This window comes from Glycine soja, chromosome 6, assembly GCF_004193775.1.
Source record: "Glycine soja cultivar W05 chromosome 6, ASM419377v2, whole genome shotgun sequence".
NCBI classification, from domain to species: Eukaryota; Viridiplantae; Streptophyta; class Magnoliopsida; order Fabales; family Fabaceae; genus Glycine; species Glycine soja.
The window spans coordinates 6,677,391-6,704,091 of NC_041007.1; the positions used below are offsets into that span (position 1 = coordinate 6,677,391).

At 35.0% G+C, this 26,701-nt stretch overlaps 3 protein-coding genes and 1 pseudogene across 3 annotated transcripts; 2 read left to right on the forward strand and 2 right to left on the reverse strand.

The window, feature by feature from the left end:
* The first annotated feature begins 1,459 nt into the window (after positions 1–1,459).
* LOC114415156 (protein unc-13 homolog) lies at positions 1,460–6,700 on the forward strand. Its single transcript, XM_028379727.1, has 5 exons — positions 1,460–2,081; positions 2,508–3,377; positions 3,874–4,329; positions 4,883–5,072; positions 5,152–6,700. The coding sequence occupies exons 1-5, from the start codon at positions 1,509–1,511 to the stop codon at positions 6,081–6,083; spliced, it is 3,021 nt and encodes a 1,006-aa protein (XP_028235528.1). The 5' UTR covers positions 1,460–1,508; the 3' UTR covers positions 6,084–6,700.
* Positions 6,701–7,476: 776 nt separating this feature from the next.
* LOC114414216 lies at positions 7,477–9,613 on the reverse strand (annotated as a pseudogene).
* A 1,271-nt stretch (positions 9,614–10,884) lies between these two features.
* On the reverse strand, positions 10,885–11,955 carry LOC114415157. The gene has a single exon (XM_028379728.1). The coding sequence runs from the start codon at positions 11,867–11,869 to the stop codon at positions 11,177–11,179; it is 693 nt and encodes a 230-aa protein (XP_028235529.1). The 5' UTR covers positions 11,870–11,955; the 3' UTR covers positions 10,885–11,176.
* A 10,734-nt stretch (positions 11,956–22,689) lies between these two features.
* Positions 22,690–26,670, forward strand: LOC114415158 (peptidyl-tRNA hydrolase 2, mitochondrial). Its single transcript, XM_028379729.1, has 8 exons — positions 22,690–22,886; positions 23,212–23,421; positions 24,599–24,659; positions 24,811–24,847; positions 25,397–25,474; positions 25,563–25,635; positions 25,843–25,882; positions 26,116–26,670. The coding sequence occupies exons 1-8, from the start codon at positions 22,845–22,847 to the stop codon at positions 26,163–26,165; spliced, it is 591 nt and encodes a 196-aa protein (XP_028235530.1). The 5' UTR covers positions 22,690–22,844; the 3' UTR covers positions 26,166–26,670.
* The last annotated feature ends 31 nt before the right edge of the window (positions 26,671–26,701 follow it).

A 26,701-nucleotide genomic window follows, 5' to 3' on the forward strand; every position in this document is an offset into this window, starting at 1 on the left:
AACATTTTCTAATTTAATGCATTTCTTTTACCACCTTTACCTTTGCATCTCGACGTTCATCATTTTAATTTAACAATAAAATTAAATCCAAAGTTTGACAACGTAGGCTGGGAAAACAAATACTATTAAAATTAAAAATCCAATTACATATATATAATTTGACACTTACCATATTAGGCAATTGACCTTAGAGGCGAAGAGGACGTCATTCAAATGGACGTTTATACTCTTACTTGTTCCAACCACTTATTAATATTCCCACTTGCGACCATATTAAAAAATTGACCCAACTTCAATACAACTATTCAATTCAATTCCGCCCCCCGCGTTAAATCGTTACACCGTAAATTCGCAAACACAGCATGTTCCGCGGATATGAACAATTCAAATCATGGGAACAAACTCTTCATGAAGATATATTAAAAGAGTTTCATAGGTATGAATTGTTAGCCTGATTTTTTTTATATTATCAATTAATTAAAATTTTATTTTAATATATTTTTTTTACTAATTATAATAAAATTTAGTAATTAGTTAACATATATTACAAAATATTTATGAATGATAGTTTAAAAACATTTTATAATGCATATTTTATTTTCTTAAAAGTCTTTTACATTCTTCTAAAAAAAATCCTTTGTATTATCGGTGTATAAATTATTTACTTGTAAAAGTTACCAAAAAGAAGAAATAAAATAATTGAAATTTTTTATGTAAAATAAAAAATAATATATAAAAGCAAAAGATTTTTCACATTAAAAAAGAGAACAAATACAATATATAACGGAATATCCACACCAAAAAAGGTAAAATATTATATAACGGAATATATTAAATAATATACACAGATATCCGTGGTTAAATGTGCCATGTGCAAAATATATTGTGGCCGTAACAATGTTTAGCGGAAGTTCTCTTTAGGTAATGTAGAGACAAATGCTAGAGTAAGTTCGAATTATATTTCACAATATTATTTTTAAGAATCTAATTAAAGTATTAAAAATGTAAGTAATTTTTATATATTATTTTTTATCATTAATGATAAAATTATTAATATTTATAATATTATTTTAAAATTTTATCTAAAATAGTAGTTTTTATGAATTAAATATATAAAAATTAAATTCTATTTTTTATATATTTACACTAGAAATAATTACAAGTTTTTTTTTTACATCAAATACTCCCAACAATTCAGTGCGTTTATTATTATCGTTTTAAACAAAAATCGACGATTGTGTATCATCACTAATACATGCAACTAAAATATCTGAACAAATTTGGTCTCTGCGAGGAGATAGACCGAAATTTTGTAGAAAGTCAGAGATAAAAAAAAATATAAAGCTAATAATTGACTATTAGTATTGTAATTGAGAAATTAATTTAGCATAATACAATTTGGAAGTAATAAAATAAAAAAGAAAGAAAGCATGCAAGAAAAGTAAAAAGAGAAAGAAAGAAAGAAGAGGCAGTGTCCCTATCTGATCTCAACAGCAGTTTTACCGTGTATGTATGTAGTCCATACTCTTGACTCTCTCTTCTTCTCTTTGCTTCTCTTCTTTCTCTCTCACGCAACAATGGCTCATCTCTTCAGAGACCTCTCATTGGGCCACTCCAAGAGAGACTCCACGCCGCCGCCGCCGATAATGCCTCCCAAGCCCTCCGCCGTCATCGCCGCCGACGACCTCCCCTCTCCGCTCGGCCAGCTCGCCGCCTCCCTCTCCGATTCCGACCTCGCATTAACCGCCTACGAGATCTTCGTCGCCGCGTGCCGCACCTCCTCCGGCAAGCCTCTCAGTTCCGCTGCCAACCACTCCTCCACCAATTCGCCCAGTCAGAACTCGCCTAACTCGCCCGCGCTCCAGCGATCCATCACCTCCACCGCCGCCAGCAAGGTCAAGAAGGCCTTCGGCCTGAAATCCCCAGGTTCTGCCTCCAGAAAGAGCCCTGGCTCCGGTTCGGGCCAGGGAAAGCCGAAACGCCCTCTCACCGTCGGCGAACTCATGCGCAACCAGATGAGGGTTTCCGAAGCCATGGATTCCCGCGTCCGACGCGCGCTGCTCAGGATTTCCGCTGGCCAGGTCGTTAACACTCTTCCCTTAATCCACTCCTCACGTTTTTCGCACGCGCTGCAATGCATGTTGCGAGTGACGCTTGATCTCGCTCTGCTAACTTTTTTTCTTTGAGTTTTACTTGTTTATAGCTTTTCGCTGAGGTTCTAAATTCGAGGTTTCGTCACAATCCTTGATATTGCAAGAAATTGCGGATAAACGCGGCTGCAATTGATGCGGTCGCTGAGAGTTCAAATTCCTTTGATCTGCTATTGGTTTATCTCAATTTCGCACGTGATTGTTACTTTGATCTAAATATAACTAACACGTGTTTAAATAACAAAACTCCACGAAGTGCTCGTTAACTTGCTGTTAATTGTTGCGTGTGTGTGAATTGCTCTAATATATGAATGGATATTGTGTCGTTGAAGTTTAATTGAGTGTTTATTTTTGCAGGTTGGAAGAAGGATTGAGTCTGTGGTAGTTCCGCTTGAGTTGTTGCAGCAGCTCAAGGCTTCGGATTTTACTGATCATCAAGAGTATGATGACTGGCAGAAGAGGACCTTGAAGGTTCTTGAAGCTGGTTTGATTTTGCATCCTCATATGCCGTTGGATAAGTCAAATTCTGCGGCGCAGCGACTGCGGCAGATTGTTCATGCTGCATTGGATAAGCCTATAGAAACCGGGAAGAATACCGAGTCTATGCAGGTTCTTCGTAGTGCTGTTATGTCTCTTGCAAATAGGTCGTACGAAGGGTCTTATGCTGATTCATGCCACTGGGCGGATGGGATTCCACTGAATCTTCGGCTTTATGAAATGCTTCTGCAATCCTGCTTTGATGCTAATGATGAGTCGTCAATTATTGAGGAATTTGATGAGCTAATGGAACAAATCAAGAAGACCTGGGCAATCCTTGGGTTGAATCAAACACTGCATAATCTCTGTTTCACTTGGGTCTTGTTTCACCGGTTTGTTGTGACTGGCCAGCTGGACTTGGACCTGCTGTCTGCTGCTGATGGCCAGCTGACGGAAGTTGCAAAAGATGCAAAGACGACAAAAGATGCAGAATATTCTAAAGTTTTGAGTTCTACATTGACTTCAATATTGGGGTGGGCTGAGAAAAGGCTCCTTGCTTATCATGAAACTTTTGACCGGGGAAATGTTGAAACCATGCAGGGCATTGTCTCTTTAGGGGTAGCAGCAGCTAAGATTTTGGTTGAGGATATCTCCAATGAGTATCGCCGGAGGAGAAGAAATGAAGTCAATGTGGCACGTGAGAGAATTGAAACTTACATCAGGTCGTCACTACGTACTGCTTTTGCCCAGGCAAGTTCTTTCTGTCTGCCATTGGCTTTTCCATTTAGTAAAAGGTGTTAGACTCGAGGTTTATCATCTACTGGGATTGCAATAGTGGTTGAAGAGGGAGATTTTGATTCCTTTTCTTTTTTATTGTTTGGGGGGGCTGTAAAATAACTCTTTATAACTCACAGGTTGGTTATGTTTGACAATATAATGCCTGCACATTTTTTTACTTATTAAGTCAATGTGAAATTATATTGGCATACAATCTACAATTCTAGGTGATTGCACTTAAGTAAGAAAACTAGACATATAATTTTCAAAATGCTGATTAAATATACAAGGTTTATAAGGAATGGAAATTTGGATATCCATGAGAGGTTAATGGATAGTTTGGTTATTGTAATAGATTGTGATCTTAATTACAGTTATGACTTTAGTTTTCATGTTATGTTCTTCATTGATCTGCCTCTGTTATATAGATATGCATGAGCTGAAATATACTTGTTTTTCTGCTGCGTAGATAATGGAGAAAGCCGACTCCAGCAGGAGGGCATCCAAAAACCAGCCAAATGCTCTTCCTGGCCTTGTCATCCTTGCAAAGGATGTAGGTAGCCTGGCAGTCAATGAAAAGCAAGTGTTCAGTCCAATACTTAAGAGATGGCATCCTTTGGCAGCTGGTCTTGCTGTGGCCACCCTTCATGCATGCTATGGAAATGAATTGAAGCAATTCATATCAGGAATCACAGAATTGACACCTGATGCTGTTCAAGTTTTGAGAGCTGCAGATCAGTTGGAGAAAGACCTTGTGCAGATAGCAGTTGAGGATTCAGTGGAAAGTGAAGATGGTGGAAAGGCAATTATCCGTGAGATGCCTCCTTACGAGGCTGAAGGTGCAATTGCCAACCTTGTGAAAATATGGATTAAGACTAGAATAGACAGACTGAAGGAATGGGTCGACAGAAATCTGCAGCAAGAGGTTTGCATTCATTATCTTTTCTTTTGTTACCAGTTGATGATTTTCATTGGGACTTCATTACCTATAAGGATTGTCACGGATGAGTATTTTGATTAAATTAGGAGGTGTATGGAAGAGCTTTTATGGAGATTATGAGCTTTTGAAAATAACTTATGACTCCTACAAGCTCTCTTAGGAGAGCTATAAGCTTCTAGGTGAAGTTTATCAAAATAAGCTCTTTTTAGTTTATTTCAATAATTTTTATGGCCAAATTTATAGCATAAGCTATCATGCGATAGGAACTTGTTGAATAAGCACTTAATTAAGTTTTTTGCCCAAACACACCCTCAAACTCAGGAGTGTATAGCCTATAATCAAACATCATAAAGACATTGCTGAACATTTGTAGGTTGTGTGTGTGTGTGTGTCTTTACACCATTAGATTCTCTTAATTGATAAGTGATAACATATTCATAACTATGCATGCGATTTATTTTAATGTGTTCTGATTATATGCATTAATTAAAAACCTTTATTTTGAACTAACTTGGTTTACTGTGATATCCTACCCTAGCTTTGGAGTGCTCAAGCAAATCAGGAAGGATATGCCCCATCTTCTGTTGAAGTTTTGCGAATTATAAATGAAACTTTGGATGCTTTCTTTCAGCTTCCAATACCAATGCATCCTGTATTGCTTCCTGAAGTAATGAATGGTCTTGACAGATGCCTTCAGTACTATGTTATTAAAGCAAAATCTGGCTGTGGTAAATTTTGTTGGAATTTTATAGTTGAGCACTTGAGCTGTGATAGCATCTGTAATAACTGTTCTTTGTTATTATTCAGGATCACGAAACACATTTCTTCCAACAATGCCAGCATTGACCAGATGCACTATTGGTTCAAAGTTTCAGGGCTTTGGGAAGAAAAAGGAGAAATCTCCAAATCCTCAGAAGAGAAACCCTCAGGTTGCAACAAATGGGGATAGCTCTTCTGGAATACCCCAACTCTGTGTTCGCATAAATACTTTACAATGGATCCTGGGTGAATTTGATGTTCTGGAAAAAAGAATAATTACCCTATTACGGAACTCTGAGTCTGCTCATGTAGAAGATTTTTCAAATGGATTAGCAAAGAAGTTTGAACTATCTCCAGCCGCATGTCTTGAAGGAATCCAGCAACTCTGTGAGGCTGCAGCATATAGAATTGTCTTCCATGATCTAAGCCAGGTTTTATGGGATGGTTTATATGTTGGGGATCCAGCATCTTCAAGAATTGAGCCATGTCTTCAGGAACTTGAGCGGAAGTTAATGTTCATTTCAGACACTGTTCATGAAAGAATTCGCACACGTATTATTACTGAAATAATGAGAGCTTCCTTTGATGGATTCTTGCTTGTATTGCTTGCTGGAGGTCCCTCACGTGCTTTTACCCGGAAGGACTCTCAGATCATAGAGGATGATTTCAAATTTCTCAAGGAGTTGTTTTGGGCAAATGGGGATGGCTTGCCTTCTGAACTAATAGATAAATTTTCAACTACTGCAAGGTCTATCCTTCCCCTCTTCAGAACCGACACAGAGACCCTCATTGAGCAGTTCAGACGGTTGACCATGGAGACATATAAATCCTCTGCCAGGTCTAAACTCCCATTACCTCCTACTTCTGGACAGTGGAATCCATCAGAACCAAACACATTGTTACGTGTTTTGTGCTATAGAAATGATGAATCAGCTTCTAAGTTTCTGAAAAAGGCATATGATCTCCCCAAGAAACTTTAACAACCTTGAGAACCAGTTAATGGAATGGCAAACTGTAATGTACTGGGAGTGGGAGATGCATTCTGTTGAACTTGTCTGGTTCTGTTGGTATATAGTACAACGTTGCCCAGCAGGTAATTTATGTGAATTGTTGAGCAAGATTTACGTCAGGATGTGGCCGTCCTGTAAGACATTGGGAATATTGGTCAGAGGCTTAGTGCTACCGGCATGTTCTCCAAGTCCGAAGTGAGGCAGCATAAATCTTGGCCATGATTATGGCTGACTTATTTGCGAAGGTAGTTGAATATTCTTTCTGATTCATTAATTATTGGAAGATTAGAGATATCTCACGGTGGTTTATTCTGTGTTTAACTTAATTTTTCCTTTTACCTTCTGAGAGTTCCCTCTCTCTATATATAGTATGAAAATGGCATCTATGTTCTCATTATTCTTTTGTTAAATTCCTTTGGATTGGGTTGCCCCTTTTACTAGTATGAAATGCAGGCAGTGTATAATAGCCTATTTGTTGATTGAGAGTTTCTGCAATTATTTCTTAGTATGAATGAAAAGGCTGGCGTTGATTGTAACCTGAGATTTAACATTGTACATATGCTAATTCAGCACTTTTTTATGTCATACATATCCCTCTTAGTCAGACAAGTTTGGTTTATGGACTTTTCTTAACGAAGTTTCTGGTCGGGATTGTTGAGTTGTGCCATGTGTGGACAGCTAAAACACCTTTAGCTACTTGATTATGGAAAACGCAAAGACTGGGCACACATTATCTTAGTGGGGCCGGAATAATTGATTGCTCTTATTGTACTTCCTATAACTGAAGTCGATGCAAACGTAATAAAATTACTTTAGTGACCCACCAACCATGCTTTGTGATCTGCTGACTGTTGTCTTAAATATAAGGGGGGAAAAATCTAAATATGAAAGTATTAGCTATAGTCGCATCAATGCCTCCATGATCGAGTAATTTTTGGAAAGAGGAAAATAAACACAGTTTTGTTGATAATTTATAGACATTAGTACAATAAACAGTTTTCTTGAAAAAAAATGTGGATGATATTAAATTAAATTTAGAAGTGAAAAAAATACTAACATTTTAGTGTAAAAGTATGTGTTGCGGATCAGGTAATTGAAGACAGCAATTATTACACAATATATACTCTTGAGTCTTCTCTAGTTTGAGAAAAGTGAAAATGTAATGTGTTCTATAATGCATTTTTTTTTTCGTTTTATTACAAAAATATATAAGAAAACTAAGAATGTAATAAAATTGTACTTTGTAAAGGAAGTGAGGTGAGGTTTAGGTGAGTGAATTCTAATACAGACAATGTGCTATCGGATTGAACGATTGCAAAATAAAATGATCAAATGAAGTGACTAATAAATCATGAATGGGCATACCAATGGTGCAAAATGGAATGATCAAATAGCTCATTGTTTTTTATCCGAGATCATTTTGTTCAGAAAGGGATGCATTTTGTTTTTTTATTTATAGATATACTATTTTTTCACCTCTGAAGATTGGAGACACTCTTTTACAATTTCCTTGATCCTTCTCTTCATTAGTTCATCTTTCACTCCAGTAAGCATGTGACGGCAAAACATTTCCAACCTACTTAGCTTCCTTTGATCCGCTGCCTCCCATTCTTTTGCAATGTCAAATGAACCTGAATTGCGCAACGAAACAGGGATATCTTGTTCATCAAAAGGTTTTCCAAAAACAGAACCATGAAGTATACTAGCATATTTTTCCATTATAGATAGCTTTGTTTGAAGTAGCCTCAGCTCATTCAATGCTGAGGATAATTTCTCTTCTGTTTCTGTTGCCACTTCAGTATCCTTTTCTCTAGCCTTATCTTGCTCACCGGAGCTTTTTACTTCCTCTTCCTCAAAATCCTCCATCGTAGAAGGCCATAGCATGACCATGGGAGTGTAACAATCTAACCCTTTACCATCTCCAAGAGCTCCACTCCTTCCCCTACCCCAAGACCACATTCTATATCCCTCTCGCGCAACAATAACAGTATGTGCAGCCCCACATGCAACTTTAACTGGATCTGGAAATTTAGGCTGTTGTGGCTTGCATGACATGAGACGGGGAGAGAGGGCATCACCAGAATCTGTTCCAGCACGACTCGCATCAGGGCATAAGCCAAGACCCTTCTCCATTCCCCATGACCACACATCACCATCTGAGGAAACAACACTAGTATGAAAAAACCACAGTCAACACAAGTAAGTGATACATTTTGTGGCAATTCTTTAACAGGTGTAGGAAATAAGGCGCTTTGTGTTGTTCCATGCCCAAGGCCAAAAGTCCAGCGTGTGCTTTCTACTGTCACAAGATTTCTTTTTATGAGTGAGCAAAGCATTGTGAAAGGCATAAGGGGACTCCTCATCAAATGTTCTAACAACTTCCGGATGCAGTCTGCTCTCTCGATCCCCCAAGCCTAATTGGCCACGGCTGTTATAACCCCAAGAGTAGCACACTAAATCTTCACCATTGTATGCCTCTCCAGCACTAACCCGAGCTACAACATGTTCATTTCCACATGCAACCTTGACAACAGTGTGACCCTGAAAATCCCAAACTGGACTTGGAGTGAAACTGCTTACAAGTGCTAACCCACCTTCTTTCACATCCACAGGGTCCCACAGTTATCGATAGCTAGAGACATCATTCCTCCAGCTTTGACAGCACATATCTGAGTAAGTTGAACAGGTGAGGAAGCATCAATTATGAAGTCACCCTACCCTGGCTAATAATAAAAATCAATACAATTCTGTTATAACTTAAGTGATGTTTTGCTTTCTGCTTCAGACACACCCGTTGAAGAAGAATCAGGGGGATGCAATTCAAGAAACTTGTTCTGTAAGCAGGGCACCAGAGAATTTTCTCCAATTGCATATTCATTGTCATGTGATTCCTCTCCATTAATACCAAGTTGACCATCCATACAGTAGTCAAGGATGCAGATGCTAGTACATAATATAAATTCAACAAACTTCTAGAAGTCAAAACAAGTAATACCAGTAAGACTGTAACTGAGATCCACCGAGGGACTCCAAGCATATTAAGGATACAGAAATTGTAACCCCAACACCAAACAGCTCCGTCTTCTTTCAACACACAGATTGAAGAATTAGATGGGGGAATGACCTTCAAATCCAAATCAGATGAATCAGCCTAAGTTTACATTAGATAACCAATACTCATGGTGTTTCACATCTGTTTGACAAATCTAAATGCATGCATTCACTAATCACTCTTATGAAAGTTTAGTAACAAGGTGAACAATAATTAGGACATTTTTTTATTGTTTTTATATTACCAGCAACTAATTGCATGTTTGGATCCGCATCAATTTGGTTCAAAAACCACGTCTAATTTGCATTTGATGTAAAAAAGCTAATATTATTATGCAACTTTTTGCTTGCGAACATGAAACCAAACAGGAATTAATGTTTTGTATAGTAAATTTATCAAAGACAAATTTGCCGGACTTCTCTATCTTCCCGGCGACGGCGTCTTCCATTGCAACACATGTGATGTAAAATACACAATTCAATACGAGACAAGACAAGGGAAAAATAAAAGATTTTTTTTAATAAATAAAAAATAATAATTAAGACTTTATAAAAATTAATCATGTATGATATTTATATTTTAAATTACTTTTTTCATTTTGTCTTATAGAATTTAAAAATAAGCGCACAATTTATCAAATGCTTGTTGAATATATGAAAAATTGTATACTAGAAAATTGTCTCGTAAAGCAAATTGAACAATGATTTGACTTAAATCAATCTAATGTTTAAAATTTTAAAAATTATAAAAAAAAAACATGTAAATGCATTTTGAAAGAACTTTTCATTCTTTTTTCTAGTCATTAAGTATGGGTTTAATTGAGCTTATTTAAAAGGTATTATTATTATTAGTGGTAAAAAGTTTTATTATTATTGTAAAATAAATAGATTTTAATTTTAATGTCTGTAAAAGTTTTCATTTTTATTTTTAACTTCTCAAATTTAAAATCAATATTTTTTATCTTTAATGTCGCATGACATTTTTTTAATCCATAAGAATTAAAAATAAATATAAGAATTGATAACAACTCACACTTCCATATAAAAATCCTAATTATGCCAAATTGTTTCCTAATTATTTTCATCCTTAAAAAAGTATTATTTATTAATTCTTAAATGAATTATAAGACTTGAACTTTTTAACTTACATATATGTCTATTAAGATGTTTAGAAGCAGGCTTAATCTATTTAAAAACATTATTAATTTACTATAATGAGAAAAATAACTTATATCAGATAATAAGTCAAGTTTAAATCTTAAGATTTAAAAAATCAGCCAAAGTTAAAAAAAAAACAAAAAAACCGTTTATAAAACTAACCTAGCCTCGCTCTCATTTCTACACCACTTTATAGCATAACCTAACCTCACTCTTTTCTACCCCATATATCGTTTTGTTACTCTAATTAAAAACATTATTTTCCAATAATAGCCGCCATTTAATCATTTTTTAAATTTAGATTTTGATCTACTTTAAAAGAAGAAATATTTAAATTTTACTTTGGGATGAAAAATAGTTCAAAAAACTTTAAAAAAATAATCTTATTTAATTGATAAAATAAAGTCCATTTTAATAAATTTACAAGTCTTAGTCTTGAAATCAATTCTATTTATTCAAAAAGTATATAAATCTTCAGCTCCCTCGAACAGCCATAAAATTAACTTTGAAAACTTTTTCTGTTTGCAGAAAACGACACGAATGAAACTTTTCTGCTTGCAGATTAATCATGAGCATATTCGCGCGGTTATATTCAGTTTATAAAAGTCTAGCTCATTCAAGTGATTCCACAAAGTTTGTGTTGCACCGCTCATGCAGCAGATAAAAGTAAAAGGTTTAAGGAACCACAAATAAATGTGGCAACAAAACAAGCAACACAACTACGTACATAGACGACAGCACAAATGTTCTTTTGTCTTCTGACTAATTGCAACGTAAACAGTTTCTGGACCCCTTCTTTACACACATACGAAACATTTAGTTAACTTTGATTTTGATTCTTCAGCACATGAAACTTAACAAGTGCAGACATCAGGTTCTTCCATATCATCTTCGCCAACATAAGCAGACAGGTTCAGATACTCATCTTGCTCCACCCTATCCCTCCACCTTGCTCTACAAATCACACAACTAGCACTTCTTCCCTTGGTTCTCTTCCACTTTATCAAGCACTCTTCATGGATAGGGTTACGGCATGTTCCACATGCCACCAGGTTTTGCTCCTTCCCCATTTCCTCAAGGCAAACCGGGCAAGTGGCACCCTCCTCCATCTCTATCTTTGGCCCTGCTGTTGACCCTCCACCAAAGAACAGCTGGTGAAACCTCTGCCTCAGGGTGCCCCCCGCCACCACCTCCGGCAATGTAGGCGCTCCGAGGAGGCGTTGGAGCTGGCAGGGACGAAGGGTCCTCCTCCTCAGACAGACATCATCGAGTGACACGCCCAAAACTCGAATGAAAACGAATAGAATGTGCTTGCATGGGGTTGTGCGGTCAGGGCAGGTGCATGAGGGTGAGGAGGATAAGGTCACCGTGTACACGTTTCCGGTGGCGCCTAATATGAAGAAGGTGGAGCCAGAACGGTGGAGGAGGCGCAGGCGGTGGCGGAGGGCACGAACTATTCGGTCTGAAATAGGTTGGCTTGGTTTGAAACGAGGGTGGTGGTGGTGGTAATGGTATGGAGAATTGGAATTGGAGGCACGGGATTCCATTGTTCCAAATAGAAATGGATGGAATTAAGGTTGTTGTTGGGGGTGGTAGTTGGTAGTTGAATAAGAATTTAGGATAAGGAGAATATGTTGATGGTTGAGGGTTATGTAGGAGGGATGTGGCTGGGATTCCTTGTGTAGTTTTGGGGGACACGTGAAGGAATAAGAATGGATGATGGGCCAGGGGAACTTTTGTAAGGTGTACAATTCCAAACCTTTACTTGCCAACTTCCCTTTTGTCCCTGGAATGGTGGTAAACCATGCAGCACGCTTTAGCAATAGACCCAAAAACCTGTAAGTCATACGTGAAATGCACACTTTGTTATTTGAGTAATGATAAACATATGTGCCTAGTAACAAATGATATGATGAAAAATAAGGAGAAAGAAAAAATAATGAGAGGTGGAAATAGAATGGAGGGGAAAATAGGTATATTTTCCTTCTTTTTTTGCTGCATCATATTCAAATCTTTATTACCTATTTTTGGTTATGTTTTACACTACACACGCTAGGAATTTTGGATGAGATATTTTTATGACAAACTAGGAATTACTGTACCATGCTTCACGGATGCAATGGTAAAATTAAATGGTTTCGAGATTAGTAGTACTTAAAATTGGAAATTTCTACCATAATCTTGACTTGCTATGAGGAGTTCTTATGCACTTTGGGTTAAAGTATACGAACAGATTCAGATACTTGCGCACTAATAAATAAAGTCAACAGCAAAACCGTCTAACATTTCACGATAGAATTTTTTCCTTCCTCGTCCCTAGACTCTCTTGGTGGATATCACTGCAATCATGATGTCTTCCCTAATCCTATATAACATAATAATCTAATAAAAAATGACATAAATATTATCGAAGAGTAGTGGGCTTATGCAAAAGCTACTAAAGATCAAAAATGCATTATGAAGTATATATCTAATATCAAGAATAGAGATCAAATAGATTGGAGATAAGTAACGTAGGCAAAGATTATCAGTCTGAAGGTTTGAGACCTTACTGTCTGAGAATCGGAGATTAGAGGCCCTAGTCGCTGATCGTGCAAAAGTGCTGTCTGAGCTTGAGACTGTAAAAACAACAGTAAAATTTTCGAAGGAGAAAATTACACATGAAAGCTGACCAGAACAGGGAGCATATCATGGATCTTAAACAAAAAGTTGCCAAAGTTGCAAGACCAAGAATGCAACAAATCTGCTGCTAGTGATCAAGATATTTAAATAAGACTAAAAAGGCAAAAGTAACTTGAGTGTGAGGCAGAACAGCTAAGGAAATGTAATTTGAGACTGCAGATTAACAATTCTGACTTAGCACGAAGATTGGAGTATCAAATGCTATTCTAGAAGACTTAAGGTAATACGATTACTTAATAAGCAATCCACTGCAGGCTCAGTCATTGTTTTTTAAACTTCAACACAATTAAATATTACATATAATTACACATGTAAAACAATACACATCTGAAAGGGATACGCGAGACCAAAAATCAAGAATATCATCACGACCCTTTGTTCCCCAATCCCCTACTCAAGGGACATTATTTCGACAAAACAATCCTTCAGTTTTGCTACCAAAAATTGCAATACTGCACTTTCTCTTATATATATATATATATGTTCGTGAAGGTGTAATTTGCTGTCAGTGAAATAATGGGCTGACGTGACTAAATTGGATGAAAATGTCATTAATTTTTGTTGGAAGAAAACTGTCAATATTTTTTATTGGAGAAAAATGTCCATAATTTGTTTTGGACTTAAATATAAGTGCGTTTTATTGGATTAAAATGTCAATAAGTTATTATTACTGGACGAGAATGTCAATAATTTTTTGTTAAACCTAAATATCAGTATATTTTTATTGGACTAATTTGTTAGACCCAAACTTTTGTTTCATTTTAGGGTAAATTTTGGTTACTTTTTATCGTTACAAACATAACATTACAATAATCACTTAAAATAATATATTAACAAACATAATAATAACGATAATATTGATTATTAACCATAATGTGTTTGTCACAATAAAAATTATTCAAAATAAATATTGTAACAGTGTATCAATCATTATAATTTTTTACAAATTATAATAATTAGTCACAATCTACTATAAATAAAAGATAAATATATTTCATATTTTACTTCTTTGATCTTGATTATTTTATTAACGGTGATAGATAAAAATTAATGTCCGGATATATCGGTCACACTTTTTACACTTTCAAAGATTAAAATCTATATTTTTATCTTTCAGAGACACATTAATAGAAAAACAAAAAGTCAAAAAAATATTGTAGGACAAATATGTTCATATATTGGTAATTAGATATAATCATGTTGACAATTATTTCAGTGAAAAATACATTTGTCAACGAATTACATAGACAAAATCGATTATTTATCAACTATGAAAATTAAAAAACAAAGCAATAGACTGAAAACAATAAGAACGGACAAAACAAGAATTTTTTTTAAAAAAAAAAACTTAGGACATGTTTGATTCTATTCTTAGTTTTAAAAACTGTCTACTACAATAAATTTAGACAGATGAATAATCAATTTATCATCCAAAATCCATAAGGTTTTGAAAACTATTTCTAAAACAATTGTTTTAAAACCAAAATAGCAGCAATAAATGAAAGATGTTTTCACATTTTCTTCTTCTATTTTTGTCTTGTTTAAGTGTTTAACATCTCCGTCGATTTCAGACTCGGTTCTCTGTGACTTGCATCACTCTCCACCGGTTGTTTAAACAGCATTGTTGAGTTTATGACAATAAACACACACTTTAATTTATTTGACCAGACGAAATGAAAGGAAAAAAAAAAGGACCATTATTAGCAACAACGAAGGTGGTATATAATGTTATGATCACAAGAACAATTCTAAAAACCTCTCAGAGAAAGAATGAAGAGAAGAAAGAATTCTATTATTTTTCTCCGCTGCCTTAGTACAAAGGATCGCTACATATATAAGCGCTGAACAAGGAATAGCAACATGAAATATCAGACAAAAGGAATCCCTAACAACCATTGTCATTCCTAACAGAATCCATTAAACGTAATCTTCCAAGTGCTTGGGTGAAATTATCTTCCTTCTTGGTCTCTGGTTCACGCTAGGTGCTGTAGTGGCTGTTGTGTTTGGTTGGTGTGTTGTGCCTCCCCTAACATATAATATTTTGCATATTTTCTCATATTCGCTGAACGTGAAACCTAGTTGTGTTTTTGCAACCTAACTTTTCATGAACTTTGCGTCCACAGGTAGCGATGGAAGAGCGAAGCGCTTAACAGAGTCACTCGGACGGAGAAGGGAATGGCGCCATATCGAGCACTTCTAATTCTAATTTACGGACAACCGCCTCTATTATTTTCAAACTTACTCTAATACTATTTCTATTTTTCTTAAATGACCAAATCATTACCCTATGTTTGGAATAAGAAAAAATGAGAGGAAAAAAGAAATACGGATTACTACGTATTTTTCTTTTGTATGGATAAAGAATAAGGAAAAAGAAAAGTGATAGAAAAATTTGACTTTAGAATTAAAAGTTTAATTTTTTTTCTTTTAATTTAAATTTAATTCTTTTTTGGTTTTTATTTTCTTTTTTTCCAATCAAACGAACCATGAGTATCATTTCTTGTTTTTATAAAAAAAATCAAAAAGTCTTGAAGCTTCTTATAAATTACATCAATCCACTTAATTCTTTATAAAAAAATATATTGCATTGTATATTATTATGAAAATAGTTGGTTGTTGAAAAGATTGAAAAAATAAGGTTTTATTTATAAAAAAAATATAGGAGGAGCTAGTTTAAAAAATATTAGCATTTGAAACCTATGCTAAACACAAAATGCAGTGTTCTTAGAATAGGGTCAATCATCAACTTAGTCCGGATAATACATCCATTATTAATGAGAAATTAGTTGAATCATATGAATTAACATTACTCATCAAAAAAATATGAACTAACATTTAATACTGTATTTAATAAATTGTGTCAATAAATAAATAAATTATATTATGTTCAGATTTGTTTGCTATAAAATTGTTTCGAATATTCGTACCAAAACTATTTGTTTCGTATACGGTTGCAATTCAAATTTCAAAATAGCATCTCTATAAATAAAAAATCAAATCGATAAAAAGTAAACGTTTCAAGGGATTACAGATTTACACATTGAACAATAATAAGTATGTAATAATTCATGGTCATAACATTTTGAAATTTTGTAACGCTCATCAGTTTTGAAAGCCATTTTGAATGGTTGTTAATGGATGATAATGGCCAATAAAGAATTGTAACAGCCAATAATGAGTGGTAATGGCTGATAAATGCATTCTTGATGGTAGAATGCCTATATAAGCACATGAATTTGGTCCCTGAGCTCATCCCTTCGAATTCAGTCTTATACACCATCTAGAGAGTGGAAGAGAGAGAGCTTGGAAGAACCAAAACAAGAAACTCTTCATAGCAATGGCTGGAGGTATGATTTGATCTGTAATTTCCGCATTTTATTAATAACCTGTGTTTCTTTGTAGTTTGTAATATCACAGGTTAAAAGAGATTTGTTCTAACATTTGGTATCAGAGCAAGAATTGCCTCTGCCTTGTCCATTTTCGTTTTTCGGTATTTTCCGATTTGATTTTGTTTATGGTATGAAGGGCCTTGTTTCTTAAAAAAATAAAATTAGAAATATGTATTTCGTTTGATTTCCTTAATTTTGGCTTTTGAATCGTGAAAAATGGTGTCCGAATGAATGAAAAAACGAACGGGTCTGCGTATGGGTCGGGTTTGACCCGCTAAAGGTTGAAGATGATGAACAGTGTTTAAAAAAAAAAAAAAAAAGACAAAAACTCCTACGTTTTGTGCTAGCTGGGTGTCGAACCCTTGACTCCGAGAACACTAATATATGTGCGGACCACTAAACTAGTAAGGCTTTTTTGATATGTTGTCGTTTTTAATACCTTATATACACATTGTGCTTTACAGTTTTTTGAATTTTGATTTAATTTATGCATGAATATATTCTAGAACATTTTATTCTATGCATATATATATGAAATCAAATGCATAATATTATATTTCAATTATAAAATTATATGAGAATCTTATTCATAATTATATTGTATCTTGATTTTGAAATGCAAAATACTATTTATTCTCATATAATAAATTTTTATGTCTAAGTGATCTTTATGATTTTGATTAATTATGGATTAGCCACAGCATCTATATTTGATTAAAATTATATATTAAGTTGGTTAAAGATCATATAAGGAATTAGACATAATATTGTAATTAATTATACTTATATAATGAATTTTATCTCACAAGAATTTTTATTATATCTGTATAATTAATTGGGATAAAATAACGTATTATTTTTCATGATTTACCCACAGGCATCATGATATATGTATAATTTGTCGATTTTATCATAAAGTAAAAATTTACGATAGAAATTAAATTATTTTCATATTGTACCCGTAAAGCATGAATATTAAGCAAATAATTTGATTATTCTATCATAAGGTTTAATTGTTTCTTATTGAATTAAAAATTTAGCCCACAGGCAATTTTTATGTCACAAGATTCAATTTTATGGTATGTTTACATTGGTAAAAGATACAATTAAGATTAGTATGCCTCAAATTTTGACATAAGCCTTTGAATTTTGCAGCTTCTCAAACTATTAATTTTTCTGATATTCAATGTGATGTTCCCGAACTCAAAGGAGATAACTATAAGATATGGAAGGAGAGAATTCTTTTACAATTGGGGTGGATGGACATAGATTATGCTATAAGGAAAGACGAACCACCTGCAATCACAAATGAAAGTAGCCCAGCTGACGTTGCGCTATATGAGCGGTGGGAACGATCCAACCGGCTCAGCGTGATGTTCATTAAGACTAAAATCTCGGCTGGGATACGTGGTTCTGTTGACCAGCATGAAAAGGTCCGAGACTTGCTTAAGGCCATTGATGACCAGTTCATCACTTCAGATAAGACTTTAGCAAGCACCTTGATCATGAAGTTTTCTTCTCTTCGGCTCACCAGTGTGAAAGGTGTGCGTGAGTACATCATGAAAATGCGAGATATTTCAGCTCAACTTAAGAAACTAGAGGTTGATATGTCTGAGTCCTTCCTAGTGCATTTCATTTTGAACACCCTTCCGCATGAATATGGGCCATTTAAGATTTCCTACAACACACATAAAGATAAATGGTCTATCAATGAATTAATGACCATGTGTGTTCAGGAAGAAGAAAGGCTTGTAATGGAGATGGGTGAGAGTGCACTACTGACTACTGCTTATGGGAAGAACAAAGCAATTAAGTCTCAAGCTTATCAGAAGGGGAATGGTAAAATACCACCTCAAGCTGATATTAAGAAGGTGGCAAAGTGTTTCTTTTGCAAGAAGAAGGGACACATGAAAAAGAATTGCCCCGGATTCCAGAAATGGCTTGAGAAGAAAGGTAAATCAATCTCATTAGTATGTTATGAATCTAATATGGTTAGTGTTAATATTAACACCTGGTGGATTGATTCTGGATCTACTATTCATATTGCAAATTCTTTACAGGGTATGCAAAACCTAAGGAAACCAGTGGGAAGTGAGCAAAGCATTTTATCAGGCAATAAGCTAGGCTCACATGTGGAGGCCATTGGAACTTGCATTTTGACTTTAAGTAGTGGCTTTATTTTAAAATTAGAAAGGACTTTTTATGTACCAAGTTTTTCCCGAAACTTGATTTCTATTTCAAGGCTTGTACCGTTTGGATATTCCTTTAATTTCAAAGACACATCATTTGAGTTATTTTATAATTCTGAATGTGTTGGGAATGGTATATTGTCTGATGGTCTTTATCTTCTTGGTTTACAAAATAATGCCACTTATAGTTCTATGCATGTTCAAACTGGTATTAAAAGGTGTAATATTAATGAGAATTCCTCTATGTTATGGCACCGGAGATTAGGACATATCTCCATTGAGAGGATTAAAAGGTTAGTGAAAGATGGGGTACTCAATACTCTAGATTTTGCTGACTTTAAGACTTGTATGGACTGCATTAAGGGTAAGCAGACCAACATGTCTAAGAAAGGTGCTAATAGGAGTTCAAGCATATTAGAAATAATTCATACTGATATTTGTTGTCCAGATATGGATGCACATGGTCAGAAATATTTTATCACCTTTATAGATGATTATTCACGATATATGAATGTTTATTTGCTTCATAACAAATACGAAGCATTGGATGCCTTCAAAGTCTTTAAGGCTGAAGTTGAGAACCAATGTGGCAAGCAAATAAAAATAGTGAGATCAGATAGAGGTGGAGAATACTATGGCAGGTATACTGAGAATGGACAAGCACCTGGTCCCTTTGCAAAGTTCCTTCAAGAACATGGGATTGTTGCCCAATACACTATGCCTGGTTCTCCGAATCAGAATGGTGTGGCAGAAAGAAGGAACCGAACATTATTGGACATGGTGCGGAGTATGCTTAGCAACTCCAATCTTCCTAAATCCTTGTGGGCTGAAGCACTAAAGACGGCAGCGTATATATTAAATCGTGTTCCAACCAAGGCTGTCCCAAAGACACCTTTTGAGTTATTTAAAGGTTGGAAACCGAGTTTGAAACATATGCGCGTTTGGGGTTGTCCGTCTGAGGTGAGAATATATAACCCACAAGAGAAGAAACTTGACCCGAGGACCATTAGTGGGTATTTCATTGGATATGCCGAAAGGTCTAAAGGTTATAGGTTTTATTGTCCACATCATATTACTAGGATTGTGGAATCAAGAAATGCCAAATTTATTGAAAATGATTTGATCAGTGGGAGTGATCAATTGAGGGACTTAGGTTCTGAAATTGATTATATAGAATCTCAACCTTCCACGTCAAATGAAAGATTGGTTGTAATTCATACCCCTCAAGTTCAAAGGGATGATGAACAACACATGATTGGCATTCCACAAACTGTTGTTGATAATCTAGTAGATCAAGTTGATCATCAAATTCATGAAAATGATGAACAACCAGTTGAACAACATGATCCCCAAGAAAATGTTGATGCAACATTAAGGAGGTCTACTAGAGTAAGAAAATCAGCTATTCCTAGTGATTATATTGTATATTTGCAAGAATCTGACTATAATATTGGAGCTGAAAATGATCCTGAAACTTTTGATCAAGCCATGAGTTGTAAAGAGTCAAATTTATGGTATGATGCCATGAAGGATGAGATGAGTTCCATGCAGAGTAACAAAGTTTGGAACCTTGTAGAGTTGCCTAATGGGGCGAAGGCCATTGGATGTAAATGGGTCTTTAAAACCAAAAAGGATTCATTAGGCAACATTGAGAGATACAAGGCAAGACTTGTTGCTAAGGGATTTACTCAAAAGGAAGGAATAGATTACAAAGAGACTTTTTCTCCAGTATCTAAGAAAGATTCTCTTCGTATAATCTTGGCATTAGTTGCTCATTTTGACCTTGAGTTGCAACAAATGGATGTGAAAACAGCTTTTCTTAATGGTGATTTAGAGGAGGAGGTTTATATGAAACAACCTGAAGGTTTCTCCTCTAATAGTGGTGAGCATTTGGTTTGCAAGCTTAATAAATCTATATATGGTTTAAAACAAGCTTCTCGTCAGTGGTACCTTAAGTTTCATGGGATAATTTCTTCATTTGGTTTTGATGAAAACCCCATGGATCAATGCATATACCACAAGGTTAGTGGGAGTAAAATATGCTTTCTTGTTTTATATGTAGATGATATTTTACTTGCAGCCAATGATCGGGGTTTGCTACATGAGGTGAAACAATTTCTCTCTAAGAATTTTGACATGAAGGATATGGGTGATGCATCTTATGTCATCGGCATTAAGATTCATAGAGATAGATCTCGAGGTATTTTGGGTCTATCACAGGAAACCTATATTAACAAAATTCTAGAGAGATTTCGGATGAAAGATTGTTCACCAAGTGTTGCTCCCATTGTGAAGGGTGATAGGTTTAATTTGAACCAATGTCCAAAGAATGACTTTGAGAGGGAACAAATGAAAAACATTCCTTATGCTTCAGTTGTTGGAAGCCTCATGTATGCTCAAGTATGCACAAGGCCTGACATTGCTTTTGCAGTTGGAATGTTAGGAAGATATCAGAGTAATCCAGGTATTGACCACTGGAGAGCTGCTAAGAAAGTGTTGAGGTACCTTCAAGGGACCAAAGATTACATGCTTATGTATAGACAGACAGACAATCTAGATGCGATTGGTTATTCAGACTCAGACTTTGCTGGTTGTGTTGACTCTCGTAGATCAACATCTGGGTACATTTTCATGATGGCTGGTGGAGCTATTTCATGGAGGAGTGTTAAGCAGTCTTTGACTGCTACTTCTACCATGGAAGCTGAGTTTGTCTCTTGTTTTGAGGCTACATCACATGGTGTATGGCTTAAAAGTTTCATTTCTGGGCTGAAGATAATTGATACTATTTCAAGGCCTTTAAGAATTTTTTGCGATAACTCAGCTGCTGTCTTTATGGCTAAGAATAACAAAAGTGGAAGTCGAAGTAAGCACATCGACATTAAGTACTTAGCCATTAGAGAAAGAGTAAAAGACAAGAAAGTGGTCATTGAGCATATAAGCACTGAGTTGATGATCGCTGATCCTTTAACTAAAGGCATGCCACCGTTTAAATTTAAGGATCATGTAGAAAGAATGGGACTTGGTTCCAATTTATGATTGTATACATATATGTAAAAAATTGAAACTTTTATATTATGATATTTTCTCATATTTTGGTGCACATTGATTTATTTGAGAAAAATTATGTTTTGGACCAAGAATAAACATTGGGTTTATTCATGAAGTTTTATTACCACTTTAAGTATACTGCTTGGGAAATTGAGTATATTGTAATACATAGATGATATTACTCGTTATAAGAGGAACTATCACTATGATTCATATATTCATTTCTTAAGAAGATTGAGCATTAAGTCAAAATGTTTGGACCAAGTGGGAGAATGTAATAATTCATGGTCATAACATTTTGAAATTTTGTAACGCTCATCAGTTTTGAAAGCCATTTTGAATGGTTGTTAATGGATGATAATGGCCAATAAAGAATTGTAACAGCCAATAATGAGTGGTAATGGCTGATAAATGCATTCTTGATGGTAGAATGCCTATATAAGCACATGAATTTGGTCCCTGAGCTCATCCCTTCGAATTCAGTCTTATACACCATCTAGAGAGTGGAAGAGAGAGAGCTTGGAAGAACCAAAACAAGAAACTCTTCATAGCAATGGCTGGAGGTATGATTTGATCTGTAATTTCCGCATTTTATTAATAACCTGTGTTTCTTTGTAGTTTGTAATATCACAGGTTAAAAGAGATTTGTTCTAACAAAGTACTCCTACATACTAGTACCTCATAGAGTAGCCGCTAAACAATAAGTACATATTTGATGGATCAAATGGTACTGGTTACTCCTTGATTTCAATTAAAAAAACTGGTTTCATATGGGTGTTGTTAGATACACCTAAAAGTTAAAAATACCACTGAATAAAAGGTTTAGAGATCCGTATGCTTGTATATGTTTTATACAGAAGATAGAAAAGTTCCCATTGTAATAAATTAATGATAAAATTTGAAAAAATATAAAAACAATTAAATTCTAATACAGGAAATAGATAAGTTCCAATCATTAATAATTTAATGATAAAATACACAAAATTAAAAAAAAAAGTTAGCAAAAGTGTAATTAATCTTAATTTTTTTAAAATTAAAAAGAAAGATAATCCTAAATTTCTACTGCGGCATGCTCTGTTCAAAGCGGCCACGGGTAATCTTGTTCTTGTTCCATCTTCTCAATATCCACTTACCCTTTTGTGCTGCCACTAATAAAACTGCACTTCAACTTCAAATTTTCAACCTTTCCCCATTCACGTCCCTTCTTCCTTCCAATGTTCCCTTCCATCATAAATTCTAATCAATCTCGTGACCAGGTTTGTTTGTCTTTCACCTCCCTTCTTTTGTGTTTTTTGTTCCAACAACTGAGCAAAACATGTATTGCTTTCTTTCACTATATCCGCATAGTTTAATAATTTAGGGAATTTCATTTTTTTAACGCATATTTGACATACAAAATTTTTCACTATCCTCTTCTATAACCATGCACCTCTCTCCCAGAAAAGGGGTAGTCCAAAATTCGCATCTTTTAAGTTATTCCTTTTAACCCCTTATATTGGGAACCATGCCAATTCTCTTATATATGCTATTTGTGTACCTAAGTATCATTGGTATTGTTTGTAACTTGGTATGCTAACACAGCAACAACAAAAGCAAAAGGGAGAATGGTTAGCAGGAAGTTTCAAGGCAGAGAACTTCATTCCAGGGCTTGTTATAGGTTTCATTTTTGGGTTGTTGTTGGATTTATCAAAGCCCGGTAGAAATCACTTGTCCAAGAAAATTTGCTCATCTGCCAGACCTCAACAACAGCAAATCTCAGTCTCAAGCAATGCTGATCAAGAACTTAAAATGGTTTGTTGATTACTTCATTTCATTATATTTATCAGTCTCTCATATTATGAAAGCTTCACCTGTCAATGGTTATTCCATGCCTGTTATTCTGTTGTAGTTGACTATTTGTACAATTGTTGGACATTTGCAAAATTAATTTTGAATGAAATTGATTCTGGTTAAATTTAGTGTGTTTAGATGGGTGTTGGCAAAATTGATTTTGAATGGAATTTATTTTGTAAAATTGATTTTGGTTAAAATTGATTTTGAAGTCATGTGATTTATGTTTGAATGTTTTATCATAAAATCAAGTTAGGAGTAGAATTCAGTACAAAATTTTGGATCCAACGCAGAAGCTACTCAAAGTTGATTCAACCCAGAATCAATTCTGAATTCTTCTCCAACATGAAACTAAACATGAAAAAATGTATCCAAAATCAATTCTAGACCCAGAATCAATTCTCCAACGCCAAACCAACACGCACTTAATTTGAAGTAAAGTGATTTATGTTTTGAGTGTTTTTATATAAAAGCAAGTTAGTAATAAAACTCAATTTAAGATTTTTATCCAATGTAAAAGCTACTAAACTTGTTTAAACTCAAAATCCATTATGGGCTCAATCAATTCTTTAGCATGAGACCAAACATGTGAACTTTTACTCAATCGCGATAGATTGTATTTCAACATAATTTTGGATAACTCGATGCAAAACCAAAGGTGCACTATGTGAACAAATCATTCTAGTTTGACGGAAGGCATACAGGATTGTAGTGGTGCTTTTACTGTCAATCTGTAATTTCTCAATTAGAAAGGAAGTTTTCCTGATGGACTTGTCTGATTATTAAGTTTATGCAATATACATCTCAACAGTCTTCCCTGCATTGTTTCAATCAAATGAACTGTTAAGGAAACAGAATGTTATTTGAAGCTTAGAAAGTTAGAACAGATATCACTAAACAAAACCCAGGAATGAGTTTATAACTTTTTTTTAAGTAATCTGAAGCAGTCAATATCCAAAAACTTTCTGTAACCATGCTTGTAATTATTCAATAATTAGTTTAATTGAACTCCTCTCCTGTTTCAGAAATATTACCGGCAGGTTAAATAGATTAATATGTTTTCATTTTAATTGTGAGGAACATCTTCCATTATATGTATAGAAAATTCCAATTTCAATAATTAACTGTTTTGTGTCAGGTTCTGGTCGTTAGGCAAGACCTAAAGATGAAATCTGGAAAGATTGCATCCCAATGTGCTCGTAAGATATGAAACTATTGTTGATTTTTGAACTGTTATTTATCTCAAATTTGTCAAGGATCTCTTTCCACCCATTGCAGACTTCCTTTTTATTCCCTCTTCCCATCTTTTTTTCTTATTAGTTTTTGCCTTTAATTCACGTTTTGTTGCAGATGCTGCCACTGGCATGTACGCTGAATTAATGCAAAGGTACTTTTGTTCTGATAAGTGTCCATTTCAGAGCATTTAGATGTCTTCTAGTTCTGTATTGGTGGCCCTCCTGCCAATCCACCCACCAGCATCTCCTTCGTGAAAATACAAGACCACAAATAGCTTAACATAATGGCTTAAAAGATTGCTTCATGTTGTTAAACTTGCAAGTTTCAAGCCAATTTTTGTAGGCTTTGTATGATGGCCATTTTGGTTATGATTTTACATAATCCAGTACTGGGGTGACTTGGTTGTAAGTTTTTTCTGACGGGGTGTGGGGAGGTTTGGAGGACTTGTTCACACATTTAGCATATGGTAGAGTTGGTTATGCTGAAGGAAATAACTTTACCTCTAAAGCAAAGGCTAATGGGAACTTTACTTGTTTAGTTTTAAAAAGCTTCATATTAAACATTAAAATAGTGATTTTTCTATACTCCATTTCCATGCTATTATATAATTAATAGTAAAGTTCATTCAGGCAATGCATTATTCCTTGTTTGTTATCCTTTTTTGCGTAATAAAACCCACTACCACTGCGTACTTTTGCAGTGATCGGTATCTTTTGAGAAGATGGGAACAGTGTGGCCAGCCCAAAATTGTTGTGACTTGCAGGAATCAACAAGAAATGTAAGCAGATGATTTTATTCTGGATACTCTAATTCCACTTATTGTTCAGAAGAGCAAGCCCTACATTGATGACTTGACTTTTGATCAGGAATAAACTAGCGGAAGCAGCCGAGAGTATTGGCCTTCCTACTTTTGTTGTTGCTGATGCTGGACGAACACAGGTAATACTTCATGTATGACTAAAAATAAAGAACAATACCACCTTAAAAATCTAGCATAGAGCTGGTACTTAGTAACACACTCATTGTGAAGTTGTTAATAGTAACTTCTTAGGAATGCATCAGTGTTGAAGGGTTGGCTTTCATCTCCTCACACCCTCTCATTGTTGGTGTATGTTAGTATCATTGATAAGGCTTTTATGTCTTCAGGTTTCGGCAGGATCAAAGACCGTTCTTGCTGTTGGACCTGGTAAGCTTCCTGTTGCTTGTATGTTGTATGTAATATGTAATGTAATGTATGACCAAAAGCATGTGCAAGAAAATCTAAATACATTCACAATTAATTGAACCATTGGATGTTACACACTTGTGGATTTGATGGTGATGTTTTTGAAAGTTGCTTCCTTTCTTGACAGCTTTTGTCTTGAGAAATAATCTGCTGTTTTCTGATTGAATGGCTACATATTACTGAATTTATGTCAGGACCAAAATCTTCTGTGGATTCAGTGACAGGGAGATTGCCCCTGCTTTGACAGCATTAATATGATAAATCACCCGAGCTTGTTGCCACTTGGTCTGTGTTCTAACGCGTTATCCGGCATTGTCTGATTCCTTATCCTTATTGTGGCCTATGCAACATGGCTATGGTGGTTCTATAATTCGTAGTGTTAAATAGGACTAATTCTTAATCAGATCCCTTTCCTGTTTTATACCTCTAATTGTATGGGTTTTCAGCATCCTGTCTAGCGGCTCGGGAATGAACTGAAGACTTTTATTTATTTATATATTTGGATCGGTTGGTAAACTATCTTTCCTTATAAGGCAGGAAGTTCATTATCTTTTTTTATCAATGTCCCAATTGGTTGTGTGATTCAAAATAAGAGAAGGGGAGAGATTATGACAATGGTTATCAGAGTAGACTGACTTTGAGCATGCTTGAAAACAAGGTGAAAAATGACTTCTGAGGTAAAATTGTTTTTACTTTTATCCGTTAAACCTGTATTATAACATGTGTCGTGACAATTATTTCGACTACAATCTAAATATGCACTTGGTTCATTCAAGTTAA